The 14,840-nt window shown below is 54.9% G+C and overlaps 2 protein-coding genes across 3 annotated transcripts in view; one reads left to right on the forward strand and one right to left on the reverse strand.

The window, feature by feature from the left end:
- PRODH (proline dehydrogenase 1) overlaps window positions 1-3,497 on the forward strand; it is a 19,229-nt gene extending 15,732 nt beyond the window's left edge. For both annotated transcript variants that reach the window (XM_007460037.1, XM_007460038.1), the window contains exons 13-14: window positions 3,144-3,232; window positions 3,310-3,497. In XM_007460037.1, the coding sequence (XP_007460099.1) occupies window positions 3,144-3,232; window positions 3,310-3,497 (277 nt within the window). The remainder of the gene's footprint in view (window positions 1-3,143; window positions 3,233-3,309) is intronic.
- Window positions 3,498-4,463: 966 nt separating this feature from the next.
- LOC103088116 (protein DGCR6-like) lies at window positions 4,464-13,074 on the reverse strand. The gene is given in 7 exon segments (XM_007460053.1): window positions 4,464-4,493; window positions 4,736-4,801; window positions 4,804-4,893; window positions 5,426-5,566; window positions 6,436-6,536; window positions 12,673-12,833; window positions 12,920-13,074. Coding segments are annotated over 7 exon segments (699 nt in total). The 5' UTR covers window positions 13,030-13,074.
- Between the last annotated feature and the right edge of the window lie 1,766 nt (window positions 13,075-14,840).

The raw sequence follows: 14,840 nt of genomic DNA on the forward strand, positions 1-14,840 counted from the left end.
GGAAGCTGGGCGGGCAGTGGCCTTGCTGGCCCTTGCCTTCCCCAGGAACAAGGCAGGGGTCCCCCCTTCCTACAGTGGGCACCCCAAGCCCAAGGCTTGGGCCGAGTAGTGAAGGTGCAGGGCGTGCACCCAGAGGCACTTGCAGGCTCTGCCTGGAGGGTGACTCTGGTCGTCCTAAACCATTCATTAATGGTCGTGCTTGTCCTTCTCATGCTGGGGCTGCTTTTTCATGGTGTGAAACAGCAACTAAAGGCCACGATTTCTAATGCTCTGCACTTGCAGCTGCTTGGCTGTGAACAGGAGTGCTAAGGCCAGTGGGGCTGCCAGGTGGAGGTCAGACTGTGTCCAGGCTCCCTCTGGAGTCCTGCTGGGCTGGGGTCAGGCTGTTTCCTTGCTGGTGGTTGGCTCTGACTGGCGTACTAGCCGGGTGGACTGTTCTGCTTTCTTCCCTCCATCCCTGGGGCCTCCTTGGATGCCCCATCCTATCCCTGGACGTGGGATGGCCAGGGACACCTTTTGTGCTCGGGGAAGATTTGTTTTGGTTTCTTTTTTCTTTTTTTTTAATTTATTTTTAAAATTTTTGGCTGCGAGCGTTGGGTCTTCGTTGCTGCGTGCGGGCTTTCTCTAGTTGCAGCGAGTGGGAGCTATTCTTCGTTGCAGTGCACGGACTTCTCACTGCAGTGGCTTCTCTTGTTGTGGAGCACAGGCTCTAGGCGTGCGGGCTCAGTAGTTGTGGCTCACGGGCTCTAGAGCGCAGGCTCAGTAGTTGTGGCACACGGGCTTAGTTGCTCAGTGGCATGTGGGGTTTTCCTGGACCAGGGCTCGAACCTGTGTCCCTTGCATTGGCAGGCAGATTCTTAACCATTGCGTCACCAGGGAAACCCCAGTTCTGGCTTCTTTGACTTTTGAAGGAACACAGGGCTGAGTTGAAAATTTTAAAAGCTGGCTCTCACTTAGGCTTAAAAGTACAATTCTGTGATGGAACCGTGATCAGAAGTGGTCCGTCCGGCACCAGGGTCCATCCTAAGACGATGTGCACAGAGAGGCCCTGGCCCCTGCCTGGCAGTGCCGACCTCCTGAGGTTTCCATCACCATCTCAGCAGCCTGTGGTTGCCCCGTTTTAGGTTCTGGTCACAGGCTAGTCCACTCAGACTGACCAGGCGAGGACAGTGAAACGTCTAAAGGTATAACCTGTCCTCAGAAGGGCTTCCTTTCACCTGATTTCTGGATCTTGCCACTGGGAGCATGTGTGGCCTCCCCATCTTGGCCGCGGTGGCCTCCTGCCCTAGACACGGCTCCCCCCATGCTGAGTGCCAGCTGAGCGCTTGTCCGTCTCACAGGCTCCGCGGCCCACGCCGGGCCAAGGTCCTGTGCACCTGCTCCAGGGGCCACAGAGCCTTGAACACCTTGGGCTGGTCTTCCCAGGGGCAGCAGTGTGGGCCTCTGATGCCACACATTAGAGACCTCAGTCGGATTAGCTTTGGCTGAGTTAACAAACCAACCCAAAATTCAGAGGCCTGAACACAGTATGCTCTGTGAGCCAGCAGTGTGGGCTGGGCTCTGCTTCGGGCTGCTTCGCTGGCCTTGCCTGGGGCCTATCCTGCATCCGTGGTCACATGGTGTCTGGTTGGCCCTAAATGGCCTCATTTGTGGCTGGGACAGCAAAGGGCACTGCATCACATGTCGGGTGTCCTACAGGCCAGCTTAGGCTTCTCCACAGGTGGTTTCAGGCTACCAGAAGCCCTGGAGGAGGCAAGCCTCTGCCCATGTCACATTTGCTATCGTTCTGTTGGCTAAAGGAAGTCATGCTCAGCCCAGATGTTGCCGGCCAGATGGAGAGAGCCTCTTTCTGTGCTGGGCAAAGCTACAGTCACATGGCAGCAGGCGTGGACACTGGCAGGGAAGGGGCAGCAGCAGGGGAGGGGTCAGTTTTTGCAGGACGCCACATGAGTGATCCCACCACCATCAGGCAGCAACACGGTGGCAGCCCTGCTCTCACGGGGGACAGAGACATGTAAGCTGGATACCAGGGCAACACTGTGCAGACTGGGGCCCTGACCTTGGAGCCTAGCCCTGGGGGAAGGAGAGAAATGGTCTGGGATGCCCCTCATGTGGAGGCCCAGGGTAAGAGGCGCTAAGTGCTCTGGAAGCCTGAGGTGGGGTCCTGAGACAGTGAGGAGAAGGGAGGGGGGCTCCAAGGGCAGGGATGGGGACCAACAGGCCCAGTCTGTAGCCTGGGTGGGTGTGAGGACCCAGGCAGAACACGCCCCTGTGGGGTGGAAGGATGGGGGCGGGCTATAGAGTGCTGGTGCTGATAGGCCGAGTCTGTATCTGCACGTGCAGGAAGCCAGAGGTAAAAACGTGGGAGTCATTAATGCACAGATATTTCAAACCCTGGGAATTTTTTAAAGATCCTACGAGGGGAGGTGTGAGGCTAGGAGAGGGTGTGGACAGATTTGGGGGCCCCCACCTCAACGTCTGAGTAGCACTAATAGAAATTCGAGCCACATTTATTAACCCCAAATGTTTCATAGCCACATTAAAAAAAAATGAAGTTAATTTTGATATACATTTTAATTAACCCCACATATCCAAAATAGTACCATTTAAACATGTTTTCAGAAAAACAGTGAGATATTTTACATTCAGTTTTCATACTGTCTTCAAAAGCCCATGTGTGTTTGACACTTGCAGTGCACCTCAATTCAGACCACCCGCCTTCCAGAGGCTCAGGTGCCACCAGTAGCTGGTGACTGCCTTACAGACAGGGCAGCCAGCAAGGGGAGGATGAGAAGCTGGAGGTGGGGTCGCAGGGCTGGGAACACAGAGGCAACGGAACTCTGAGGGGTTTGAGAAGGGGATGGTGGGAGGGCTGAGAGCTTCCCAGGCCACACCAAGGGCTGGCCACTGGGTGAGTCTGCCTTGCTGGGTCATAGTGGGCAGCAGGGAAGGGGCCATCGGGGAGCAAGCACAGCAAGAAGGAGGCTGGCTGGGGAAGGGGGGCACTTGGTGGCCTTGGGCTGAGGCAGCAGCAGGGTAGAGGCCTGGTCTATGCAGGAGAGAGCCTATGCCCACGCCCTACCCTGTGGGTGGGGATCTGGGGGTGGAGGGAGGGTCTTACCCACCGCCCTGCCTGTTCACAGGATGGAGGAACTGGGCCTGCACCCCGCCGATTGCCAGGTGTACTTTGGACAGCTTCTGGGTATGTGCGACCAGATAAGCTTCCCGCTAGGTGAGCTGGGCTTCCGATGGGGGGCGGGGGGCAGGGGCAGAGGCGCTGGGACTCACCGCCTCCACCCCTGTGTGCAGGCCAGGCAGGCTTCCCCGTGTACAAGTACGTGCCTTACGGCCCTGTGATGGAGGTGCTGCCCTACCTGTCCCGCCGAGCCCTAGAGAACAGCGGAGTCATGAAGGGCGCCCAGAGGGAGTGGCAGCTGCTTTGGCAGGAGCTCAAGCGGAGGCTCCGCACGGGCAGCCTCTTCCACCGCCCGGCCTAGTGCTGTGGCCGCGTCCCAGCGCATCCTCACCTGGGCTGCAACCACCCAGGGCTACAGCCCGACCCCAGCCTCACACACAACACCTTTTACATCCCAAACTGTGAGACCCCGCTGGCCCCTGCCCGTGGGCACCCAGGTGCAGGCTATGTCCGTTACCTGCCAGAGCTGCTGGGAACTGTCAGAAACCGCCCTCCAGTGAGCGAGCATGGCTGCATCTCTGCCCACCCCCACGACCCTGGGCCTGAAGAACCACCTTCTGCAGGGTCCAACCCATGGGCCCTGAGCCCCACAGGTGGGCAGTGGCTGGCTGGGGAAGGAGGCCTGTCAATAAAACACTATTTCTGCAGCTAAGAGCCCTTGACTCCAGGCCCATGATGCTCTTCCCTGCAGAGCCCTCACGTGCAGTCAGTGGCAGAGGGAGTGGCTCCGATGGCCCGAGAAGCCTCACGCTCAGGCTCAGCCTCTCCTGTGTCACGCGCCCCCAGCACACCTTGGGCAGGGTGGACCCACCAACACCTGCCTTCAAGCCGTATTGCAGACCCGGCCACACAGGGTACTGGATACCCTCACCTCCAACCCCACAGCTGGGGCTCAGACTAATGCAAACAGCACACTCCCCAGAGTGGGCTTGGTGCTTCCCCATCCTCAGTCTCTTCCTCCCTCACACCCTTCCTGCTGCTCTGTGCCCTTCACCCCAGCAGCCCCAGTGACCCACACCAGGCTCTGGCTGCTCTGACCGCCCCACAGAGCAGACTGGATGTGGCCCTAGTGCCCTGGGACTCGCCCCAGGGAGGGGCCTCTGTGACATGGGGGTGGGGGCATCTTCTGCTGATTCCTCTGTAGGCCACGGAGCCCACAGGCAAGGGCCCTAGCTAGGCTCTGGGCACGACAGGCACCACAGAGCTGTCATGCAAGCCACGTGCAGGCCATGCTGAGGCGTCTTTATTTCTCGGGGTCACATGCAGCTCATGAGCCTTTCCTACTCGGGGTCTGCACCTGCCAAGGGAGGGGCCGAGAGCAGAACACATCGGAAGCCTGGGGCAGACAGCTGGAAGGCTGGGCCCACTCTTCCCTTTACCTTCCCACCCTAGCTTTGGACAAAAAAGCCCAGGTGAAGGTGGGTGGCAGACGCAGCCCAGGTCCACCTAGCTTCTCCTCATGGGGTGCCCCTCCTGCAAGCAGCTGGGAGGGTGGTGGCCAGTTTTCAAGAAGATGAGCGCCACTCAGCTTTCTGCTACCTTTGGTGACTGTGGGACAGGGCTGTCTTCCCAGCCAAGATGGGCAGCGGGTAACTGGCAGGAACCCTGCCTGGTCATAGTGCCGCCTTCCCCACCTGGCAGTCCCTCTGCTGCAGCTTCCGGATGAGTTCCAATAGATTCATCTGTAGCGTCAGCTCCTGGGATGCAGAGGGGCCACTGTGAGGTCCCCTTTAACCCTGGCAAAGGCCCCAGGAAGCAGCCTCCTTTACCCAAGGACCCGGGGCAGATAACAGGATCTAGAGAGCACCAGGCTTGAGCCCATGGGGCTGACTTCCAGTGAAGCCTGGCTACCGCCTGCCAGAAAGGGGCAGGTGCTGGGACTCTACCTGTGGCAGGATCTGCAGTTGCCCTGGCTTGGCACAAATGGAGGTGTGTGCAGGGATGTAGGGGAACTGCACACGAGACCCTGTAGGGCATAGAGAACCCGGGGAAGGTGGGCAATGCCCTGTAGTCACATGGCTTACCCTCCTGTGGTGGAGGCAGTGTGACCGGCCTCCATGCTGAGCACAACACAGAAACCCTTCCTGGAGCCTCCCTAACTCACCATGTCCCCTGTCCCCACACACCCTGGGCCTGGGCTCCCCAGCGAACAGCTAAAACCCCATATGGAATCTAGCCTTGGGGACCAACATCCCCTGGGCTGTGCCGGGGCAGGCCTGTGCCACTGACCTGCGGGTTGGTGGTCACATAGAAGCCGGCGACCCCTGCCTTCTCCAGTGTGCTCTGCTGGTCCGCCACCTTCCGGTCCAGCTCCAGGACAATCTTCTGGTCCATCGCCCGCTGCTCCTCACGGATCCGGTGCTCCACCGCCTGCCACGGTGAAGGCAGCTCAGGGGCTCAGCCTCCTGCCCATCAGTGCCTCACACACACATTCCTGGCCTGTCACCTCCTCTGGCCCCTCCCCACCTCCCAGTGGATCCAGCTCCCAGTATGGATGGAGCCCGTACTGCACCCAGGTCCGTCCGTCCCTCCTTAGCCACACAGAACCCTGCAGAGGGGCTCAGATGACCTGCCCCAAATGCCCTTCCTCCAGCTCCTCCTGTCAGGTGTCCTCCCTTTGCTGTGCCAGGCCTCACCCAGCCCTGACAGCTTGGGACCACCATGAGCTGGCCAGATGCTGGCTCCACCTCTGCTGACTGTCAAGCTGGCCACCATCTCTGGGCCTTTGCCTGTGTTTCCTCCCCACTGGAGCTGCGGCCAAGCCCGGCTCAGCACCTCCTCCCTGCATGCCCTGGCTTGGGGCTGCCTTGGGACCCTGCACACGCCTCCACATGCACCACACCACTGGTGGCTTCTTGGGTATGGGTGGGCCTCTGCGTTGTTCCCAGGCAACGTGGGAGCAGGACTTGCTGGCTCCATCATCCCACCACTGCCCTCATCCCCAAGGCCATGGGGCACAATGGACCCCACTCACACCTGCCCTGTACAGGCCCAGCCCATTAGGAGCTGCTGTCTCGAGGAGCAGGAAGAGGGGAGGTGGGGGGATCACACACTCTCCACCCACTCCAAGCACACCCCAACCCCCGACAGTGAAGAGCCACATGTGGGCACATGGAGGCTTCGCGGCCCACCCCAGGCTGAGGCCCAGGCTGGCCAGCGGCTCCCAAGCCACCCGGAGCCCCTCCTCTACGGCCCTCTCAGCAGAGCCCAGGTGGTGCCCACCCTGCCCACACCCCTACCTCTAGCTCGCGCTGCTGGGCCGCCTGGAGCACAGGCAGGTTGTGGGGCCGGCAGGCCTGCTGGGCTTCCTGGTGTTTCTGCCGCAGCGCTTGCCTGAGCACTGGAAGGGGACAAGACCAGAGGGGTATCGGCAGGTGGCAGAGGGGTAAGGAGGGGGCTTGCTCCACCTGTCCCACCACCACAGGGAAGCAGGGCAGAGGCGTGGACGTGAGGGAGGCCTGCACTGGGAGCTGGGTGGAGCTCTGGACACCCAGGCCCCAGCCCACTCAGGCGGGCCCTCACCCAGGGTATGGCCCTTCTCCAGCAGCAGGGCTCCAGGGCACTAGAGAAGGGTGAGGCCAGGCGTATGGTACGGGGTGGGGGAGCCAGGGCTGCAGCCTGAGCTCAGAGAATTGGGGATAGGGAGGGAGGAGACTGCGGTCTAGAGGTTTCTAGGCTCAGATGCTGGCTACAGGCCAGGAGTCTGGCGTGACCTGCCATCATCCAAGAGACATCCACTGAGACATCCAAAGACCACCCAGGCAAAGACCTGGGAAAGGAGGACGAGGAGAGTGGCCTCTGCCCTGGGGTGTGGCAGTCACTCCCCCTCAGTGCTGCCCTTGGTGGTGGTGAGGGGTGCAGAGCCACCCTGTACCCTATCCACGGCTCCTAGAGGGAGTAAGGCGGGCACAGACCCTGGGGGGCCCAAGGATGTGATGAAATAAAATTCATATTTTAAGTTAAGACAAGCAACATTTAAACAAAATTTTTTTTCTGCCTATCTGAGCCTCCTCCCTCCCCTCCGCTGTGCATTGTGCATCTGCATTAAGCATGAACCGGACTCCCCAATGGCAGAAATACCTGCTCAACCACAAAGATCAATTTTTCTCTTTCTGGTGCCAGGCATGTAACTCCTTAGGAGGTAACATTCCTTTCTCAGTCCTGTAAGGGGTCACCATGACCCACCACTGGCCCTGTACGTGCAGACGTCTTTGGTGGACTTTATGGACAAGGCCACTATATCATTTCCCTTAAAGACAGCGATTGGTGCAGAACAGACTGGTCAGACACTGGGCTGGAGTTCTCAGCTTAAATACTTACTGATGACCTTATTAATGTCACTAGCTATATTTCTGCCTATTTTACAAGATTATTGTTTCTTTCATGACCAAATGTGTGGCTGAGCCTCCAATAAAGATAATGATAACTAGAAGACCTGAAACAACTGACCAAATATATAGTTCTGTAAGATCAGGATTGTAATAGTGTAGCTCTAGATGTGGGAAGAAGCAACAACAGGGCAGTAACAGACTAGTGGGACAGGCGGCCCGGAGGCCTTGGGCTACTGTCAGTTAACAGGGCCTAGTCTGGTAACAGCACACTGAGTGGCCTATCAAGGAAATCCTCGCCTGACCTAGGAATGAGCGTTCCTAACACCGTGGGACAAATTGGTCATGAAATGCCTCCCAAACCTTGGTCGAAATTAAGACTGAAAGAGGGGCTTCCCTGGTGGCGCAGTGGTGGAGAATCTGCCTGCCAATGCAGGGGACACGGTTCGAGCCCTGGTCTGGGAAGATCCCACATGCCGCGGAGCAGGTAGGCCTGTGAGCCACAACTACTGAGCCTGCGTGTCTGGAGCTTGCGCTCCGCAACAAGAGAGGCCGCAACAGTAAGAGGCCAGCGCACTGCGATGAAGAGTGGCCCCCGCTTGCTGCAACTAGAGAAAGCCCTCGCACAGAAACAAAGACCCAACAGAGCCAAAAATAAATTAATTAATTTTAAAAAAAGAATAAAGTAACACTGATTTAAAAAAAAAAAGACTGAAAGAGAAGGGACTGTAACAGAGAGAATGCTGCCCACCACCCAGTTCTACAAGAATCAAGTCATTAACCACTGCAGTCGCTGACGTACCTGAAAGGAATTCAGGGTGAAGATTGGGATGAGGCACTTGGTACTCTGGGAAAACTGGCAGAACTGGCCCTCAGACACTTGGACATTTTCAGGAGAAAATTTTATGAATACAGTTTGTTGCATCTTCCCATACTTAGAAATGCACTTAAACCATTAACTAAGCTATCTGTTCCTTGTGAATAGCAGTAACCTTCTACCAAGCTGCATGCTTGGTTACATGTACCCCTTCACCAAAATCACATATATACTGGCCTCCCTCCTCACCTCTTTGGAACAGTCCTCAGAACTTTTGGAAAGACTGTCTCCAGGTTAGAATCCTCAGGTTGGATCGACTAAAATTTTCCATTTCTTTCTTAAATTGACTATTGATTAATTTTTCAATAGATGGCATGAGCCGGCAGAGGCCATGTGCCAGGGAGTCTGTGTTGCTCCAAGAGGGGCCACCACGACCACCAAGCAAAGCTTCCACAGTCCCCACTAATTGTACAGGACTGGACAGAAGAGAAAGGTAGCATGAGATGGAAAGAGACCAATCACAAAACAGAACACTCAACACTATGCAGCCAAAATCCTAGACTAGTAAGTGTCAAGTGGCCAGATCTCCCCTGTGAGGAGGGGTCCCGGCTACAAGACACAAGGCCACCACTCGGTCCTCGGCAGAGACCTCACGTTACAGCCCTTCTCTGGAGGACCCCTGAGGTTCCCCAATCTCCTGTTTCTTCGCAGTGCGTGCACATCTCGACTATGGCATTTATCACACTAAGTGAGTCTGAAGCTGAGGGCCACCCTCAAGACATTTCCATAAACAAAGAGATGAGAAAGACACTCCCCAGTTAACATTTACAACGTGTGGAGGCAGGATGCAAGGAAACAGATAAATGCATGGAAGTGTCATCTTCACCCCTTTTATCAACGTTGCTACAAATCTCAGGTCAACTTCCAGATTCCACTGGGTGAGCAACCAGAGGCAAAAAGAGAGCTGCACTCACTGCCCGGGCGGGGGCCCGGCCTTTGCAATGACCAAGGAAAGCAATGGCAGCCAACCACCACCTGCTAAGTCAGAGAAAGGAAAAGCAGAAAGTCACAGGCACTTTCCCGCTGCTGACAGCACAAAACCTTCCAAAGGACAAGAAGCGAAGTGTCTGAAGAGTTATCAAAACTCCCCTCTAAAAGGAACCAGGGCTCCATGGAGACATGGCTTGTTCCCTTGCTGCCCCCTCTCCCTTTAAAAAAATTATTCTGGGGCTTCCCTGGTGGCGCAGTGGTTGAGAGTCTGCCTGCCGATGCAGGGGACGCGGGTTCGTGCCCCGTTCCGGGAAGATCCCACATGCCGCGGAGCGGCTGGGCCTGTGAGCGAGGGCCGCTGAGCCTGCGCATGTGCTCCGCAGCGGGAGGGGCCACAACAGTGAGAGGCCCGCGTACCGCAAAAAAAAAAAAAAAAATTATTCTGAGCGCTTGATTTGCTCCCTGAGCTACTAAGCTCTGGAGATAAACAAAAATCACCAAAACGAGAGCAAATACTACTTACTGACAGCCTGCATTTGGCACAGACCCAGTCAAAGGCAGGAGGAGTGGGAAAGTTTTACGGTGGCAAAGGGGAAAGTTCCATCCTGATGGAAGGTTGTTGGTGTGGGGAAGCTGGAAGCAGGCTGTCAGAAGAGGGGCTGAGGCTGGGAAAGAACAAGAAAAGATGAGCCTGAACACCTTCCTGTACCAGAAAGCAAGAAATGCTCCAAGAATGATGGGGACACATCAAAAGGACACAGGAGCCAGCCCACTGTTCTTCCACTGGCCAAATGTGGCCTGATTTGAGCATTAAAAGGCATCAGGTATGTACTTTGGATTTGTGAGTATGCATCTCATTCCTCAATAACAATGTGTACAGGGACCTCCCTGGTGGCACAGTAGTTAAGAATCTGCCTGCCAATGCAGGGGATACAGGTTTGATCCCTGGTCTGGGAAGATCCCACATGCCGCGGAGCAACGAAGCTTGTGCGCCACAACTACTGAGCCTGTGCTCTAGAGCCCACGAGCCACAACTACTGAGCCCTCGTGCCACAACTACTGAAGCTCGCGCACCTAGAGCCCGTGCTCTACAAGAGAAGCCACCACAATGAGAAGCACAGGCACCACAACGAAGAGCAGCCCCAGCTCACTGCAGCTAGAGAAAGCCCGTGCCCAGCAAACGAAGGCCCAACGCAGCCAAAAATAAATAAATATAATATAATTATAAAAAAAAATATGTACAAAGACAACCACCCAAATATTTAGGGAAGAAGTAGTACCAATTATACACAAATTCTTCTGGAGAACCAAAGAGAACACTTCCCAACTCATCCTGTGAAGCGAGTATCACCCTGATACTCAAACCAGACAAAAATGTTACAAGAGAACTACAGGCCAATGTCCATCACTAGCATAGAAGTAAAAATTCTTAAGATTTTAGCAAATCAAACCAACATAGACAAAAAGAACAGTTCATCATGACTGAGTAAGGTTTATCCCAGGAATGCAGTTTATCCCAGGAATTTTAAAAATCAATGTAATTCACCGTTGTAACCAAAAAGCCACTTGATCATCTCAATAGATGCAGAAAAAAGATCTGATAAATCCCAACATCCATTCCTGATAGAAACACACTAATCCTGGGGCAGATGTCTATCATCTGCCCCCACAGGAAAGGGACCTCACATCACTAGGAGGAATTTTTGCCACAAACGCTTAACGTGTGTATCGTCATGCTGTCCAGTTTACAGGAAACACAGAAAGTGGAGAAAGAGGTAAAATGTCAACACGAGGAGGCAATCCAACAGATCCACAGTGGGGACGTTCTAAGGCAGAATACCCTGGACTCTTCAAAAAGTCAGCACCACAATAAATGTTGGGAACTGTTTCAGAAGCAGAGACCAAAGTAACCAATGGCAATGCATGACCACACACTGGATCCTTATAAAGGGACAGACAATTTGAGACAAGTTTCGGTATGTGACCATGGACTCAATGTCAGAACACACCCTGGAATGATTCATTTCTATCCACTGTGGTTACAGAGGAGAGCGTTCTTGTTCTAGATCGCTGGTTCTCAGTACTGGACCAAGGCTGACCCCCAAGGATGTCTGGAGACATTTCTGGCTGTCATTATTGGGCGAAGGTGCCACTATCATCTAGTAGTTAGAAGCCAAGGATGCTTTTAAACATTCAGCAAAGAACCATTAAGACCTGTCCAAGGACTCCCCTGGTGGCGCAGTGGTTAAGAATCCACCTGCCAAAGCAGGGGACATGGGTTCAAGCCCCGGTCCGGGAAGATCCCGCATGCCGCGGCGCCCGTGCGCCACAACTACTGAGCCTGTGCTCTAGAGCCTGCGAGCCACAAGTACTGAGCCCGCGTGCCACAACTACTGAAGCCCGTGCGCCTAGAGCCCACGCTCCACAAGAGAAGCCACCGCAATGAGAAGCCCGATCACTGCAACGAAAACCCAATGCAGCCAAAAATAAATAAAGAAGAAGAAGAAAAAAAACCTGTCCAGCCACAAATGCCAACAGCGCTGCTGTTGAAAACCCTGGTCTAGAGGAATGCTGAGGACCCCTGGTGAAGCCCTGTGGTGTTGCACATACTTACGGACACAAAGAACTTTGTCAAAACTTCAGTTACTGAGTGTAGCTGGAGAACGTATAAGTATTCATTATATTATACTTCCAACTTTTCTAAATACTTAACCTTTTTCAAATAAATAAAAAGTTGGTGAAAAAATAAGAAAGGTGGGAAATCTGAGGGGGCGGGAAGAGCTGACCAGCATACCTCGCAGGAAGGGGCTCCGGAGGCCCCTCCCATTCCCAGTAGGGATGCCTGGGAGGGGCCAAGGCTCCCAAGGCTTTGGCCAAACGCGTGGCTCAAGTGGAAAAGTTTTCAGATTCTGGAGGGTGCCTCAGGGCTCAGTGCAAGGGAACTTGATGCGCGGCGGAGAGGAAACTGACACTAAAGGGCGCTGCAGAGCTGTCAATACTGCGGGGCATCACTGCGGGCGGCCAACCGCCAACACCAGACCTGCCAGTGGGCTGACCAAGCACAGAGGCCTCGGGCCATCCTGCCTGGAAGGGGAGTGAGGGCACGCGGGAGCGCGAGCACAGAGTTTCTGGATGTCCTGCGAAAATATGACTGTGCAACTGACAAAGTAAAACCGACTTGACCCATTTGGCATCAAAGATCCCGCGCCCTCGATCCGGTCAATTTCAAGGGCTTCTTTCGAACGGTATCCGCGGAAGGCCCCCGCCCGCAGAGACCGGAACTGCCCGGGCAGGCCGAGCTCCCGCGCGGGGAGCTCGGCCGTCCCGTCGCCCCCGCGCACCTCGGTGCTCGTTCTGCAGCCGCAGGCGCTGATTGTACAGGCTCTTCTCGGTGAGGTGCTGGATGTCCAGCAGCCCCTGCACGATCTCGAAGACGGTGCCGTCGAGGAGCGCCAGAGCCAGGTCACTGAGCGTGGTGTAGGACAGGCGCTGCTGGAAGGAGCTGCGGGAGGAGGGCGCGGTGAGCGGGGCGGGGCAGAGCCGCCTGCCCGCGGCCCCGCCCACCCCGCTCGCCCCGAGGCCGCGCACCTGGGCAGCTCCTTGACCAGGCCCTGCAGCGCCGACAGCAACTGGTAGTGCCGCTCCTGCTGCCGGGCTCCGTCCACCGCCTCCTCCAAGGCGCCGGAGTACCGCTCCATGGCGCCCGCACCCCGCCAGCCGCCGCCGAAGCGACGCGCGCCTCTACGTCAGTCCCCAGCGCGGCGCGCCCCGCCCCCTTTCACGACAGTTCTGAGCACAGCGCGGCCCGCCTTTGCGTCAACCAGAAGGAGGCTGTCTCTGCCCCACCGAGGAGCGTCTCGCATTGTCCCCGCCCCTTACCCTGCCTCCCCGCCCACGCGACCTCGGAGGCGTTACTCCACATCCTCAAAATCGCGAGATTTCTGAGAATTCTCCCCCGCCCGCGCGGTGGGCGTGGACCGAGGCCCCGCCCCCACCCCCGCCCTGCATTGTAGACTGTGCTATGGGCAGCCTGTGGTTTTTTTTTGCTTCAGTTGGCTATTTTTCTGGAATCAAATTACAGTAGTGATTAATAGATTTTATTTTTTATATCTGGAGTAAAGGATTTGTTAGTTTTATAATTTTTCTTAAGAACAAGCATATGGGGGCGTCCCTGGTGGCGCAGTGGTTGAGAGTCCGCCTGCCGATGCAGGGAACACGGGTTCGTGCTCCGGTCTGGGAACATCCCGCATGCCGCGGAGCGGCTGGACCCGTGAGCCGTGGCCGCTGAGCCTGCGCGTCCGGGGCCTGTGCTCCGCAACGGGAGAGGCCACAACAGTGAGAGGCCCGCGTACCACAAAAAAAAAAAAAAAAAAAAAAAAAAAGAACAAGCATATGTATTTAGTAGCTCCATTGCATTAGAACAGTTTTAACTCACAGTGACTTGTGAAATCCACCTTCTCCAGGCCTGTGTGTTGAGAGCTTCCTGTTTTATCAAGTCATGGGTGGAGAAGAGGCTGTCCTGTTAGGTGGCAGGATGTTTACAAGTGACACTGCTTCTTCTAAAACATTGGTTCTTTTCAGACTTTTCAATTTTACACAAAGGCTAGAGTAAAATGGTAACAGTAAACCCGCCAACTAAAAATTGGCACTTGCCATCTACCTCTACAAGGATTAAATCCCAAGCCTGTTGCAAAAATCTTGGCTCCCTGTGTACCGAAGACAAATAAAAATATGGAGACAGAGGTTTGGAAGATAGGAAGTAGCGAGGCTTAATTTTCTTTGCCAGGCAAAGGGAAGACAGTAGGCTAGTGCCTCAAGAACTGCCCCACCCCACCAACCTTGCTGGGGAATTACAGGGATTCTTATAGGGGAGTTCGCAATCCGAAGTAAGTGAAAAGGATCAAAATAGTGAAGGTCATGCATTCTTCTCGCATTATTTCAAAACAGTCACCGCTGGAGTCAAGCAACCCGGTAACCAGGTTATCGGCCTGCGACCTCCTTTCTGAAATGCAAACAACTACAAGGGGTGATTTGCTACAAGAGGTTACAGGGGGAGCAAATACCAGGTGCAGAATGTAAAGTACAAAGGATTGGGGGTGACAGTTTCTCTTTGTGAAGGACAATTCTAACTACAGACACTACAGATTAGTAACAGTTAAAATAAAACTAGGATTAACTCTTTCAGGCCAGGTTATGTTTCTTCTCTAGCCTGTTCACTGTTCCCTTTATTTTCCTTGTTCTTAGGAGAGGGAAAACTTCATTTTTAGTTTTGCTGCAACAATCCTTACCCTAAAAAAAACCTCATGATTTCTTTTTTCTTAAATTTATTTTTTATTTTTGACTGTGCTGGGTCTTCGTTGCTGCGCACAGGCTTTCTCTAGTTGCGGCGAGCAGGGGCTACTCTTGGTTGCAGTGCGCGGGCTTCTCATTGTGGTGGCTTCTCTTATTGAGGAGCACAGGCTCTAGGTGTGCAGGCTTCAATAGTTGTGGCACACAGGCTTAGTTGCTC

The sequence above is a fragment of the Lipotes vexillifer genome, unplaced genomic scaffold (assembly GCF_000442215.2).
Source record: "Lipotes vexillifer unplaced genomic scaffold, Lipotes_vexillifer_v1.1 scaffold987, whole genome shotgun sequence".
Taxonomy (NCBI): Eukaryota; Metazoa; Chordata; class Mammalia; order Artiodactyla; family Lipotidae; genus Lipotes; species Lipotes vexillifer.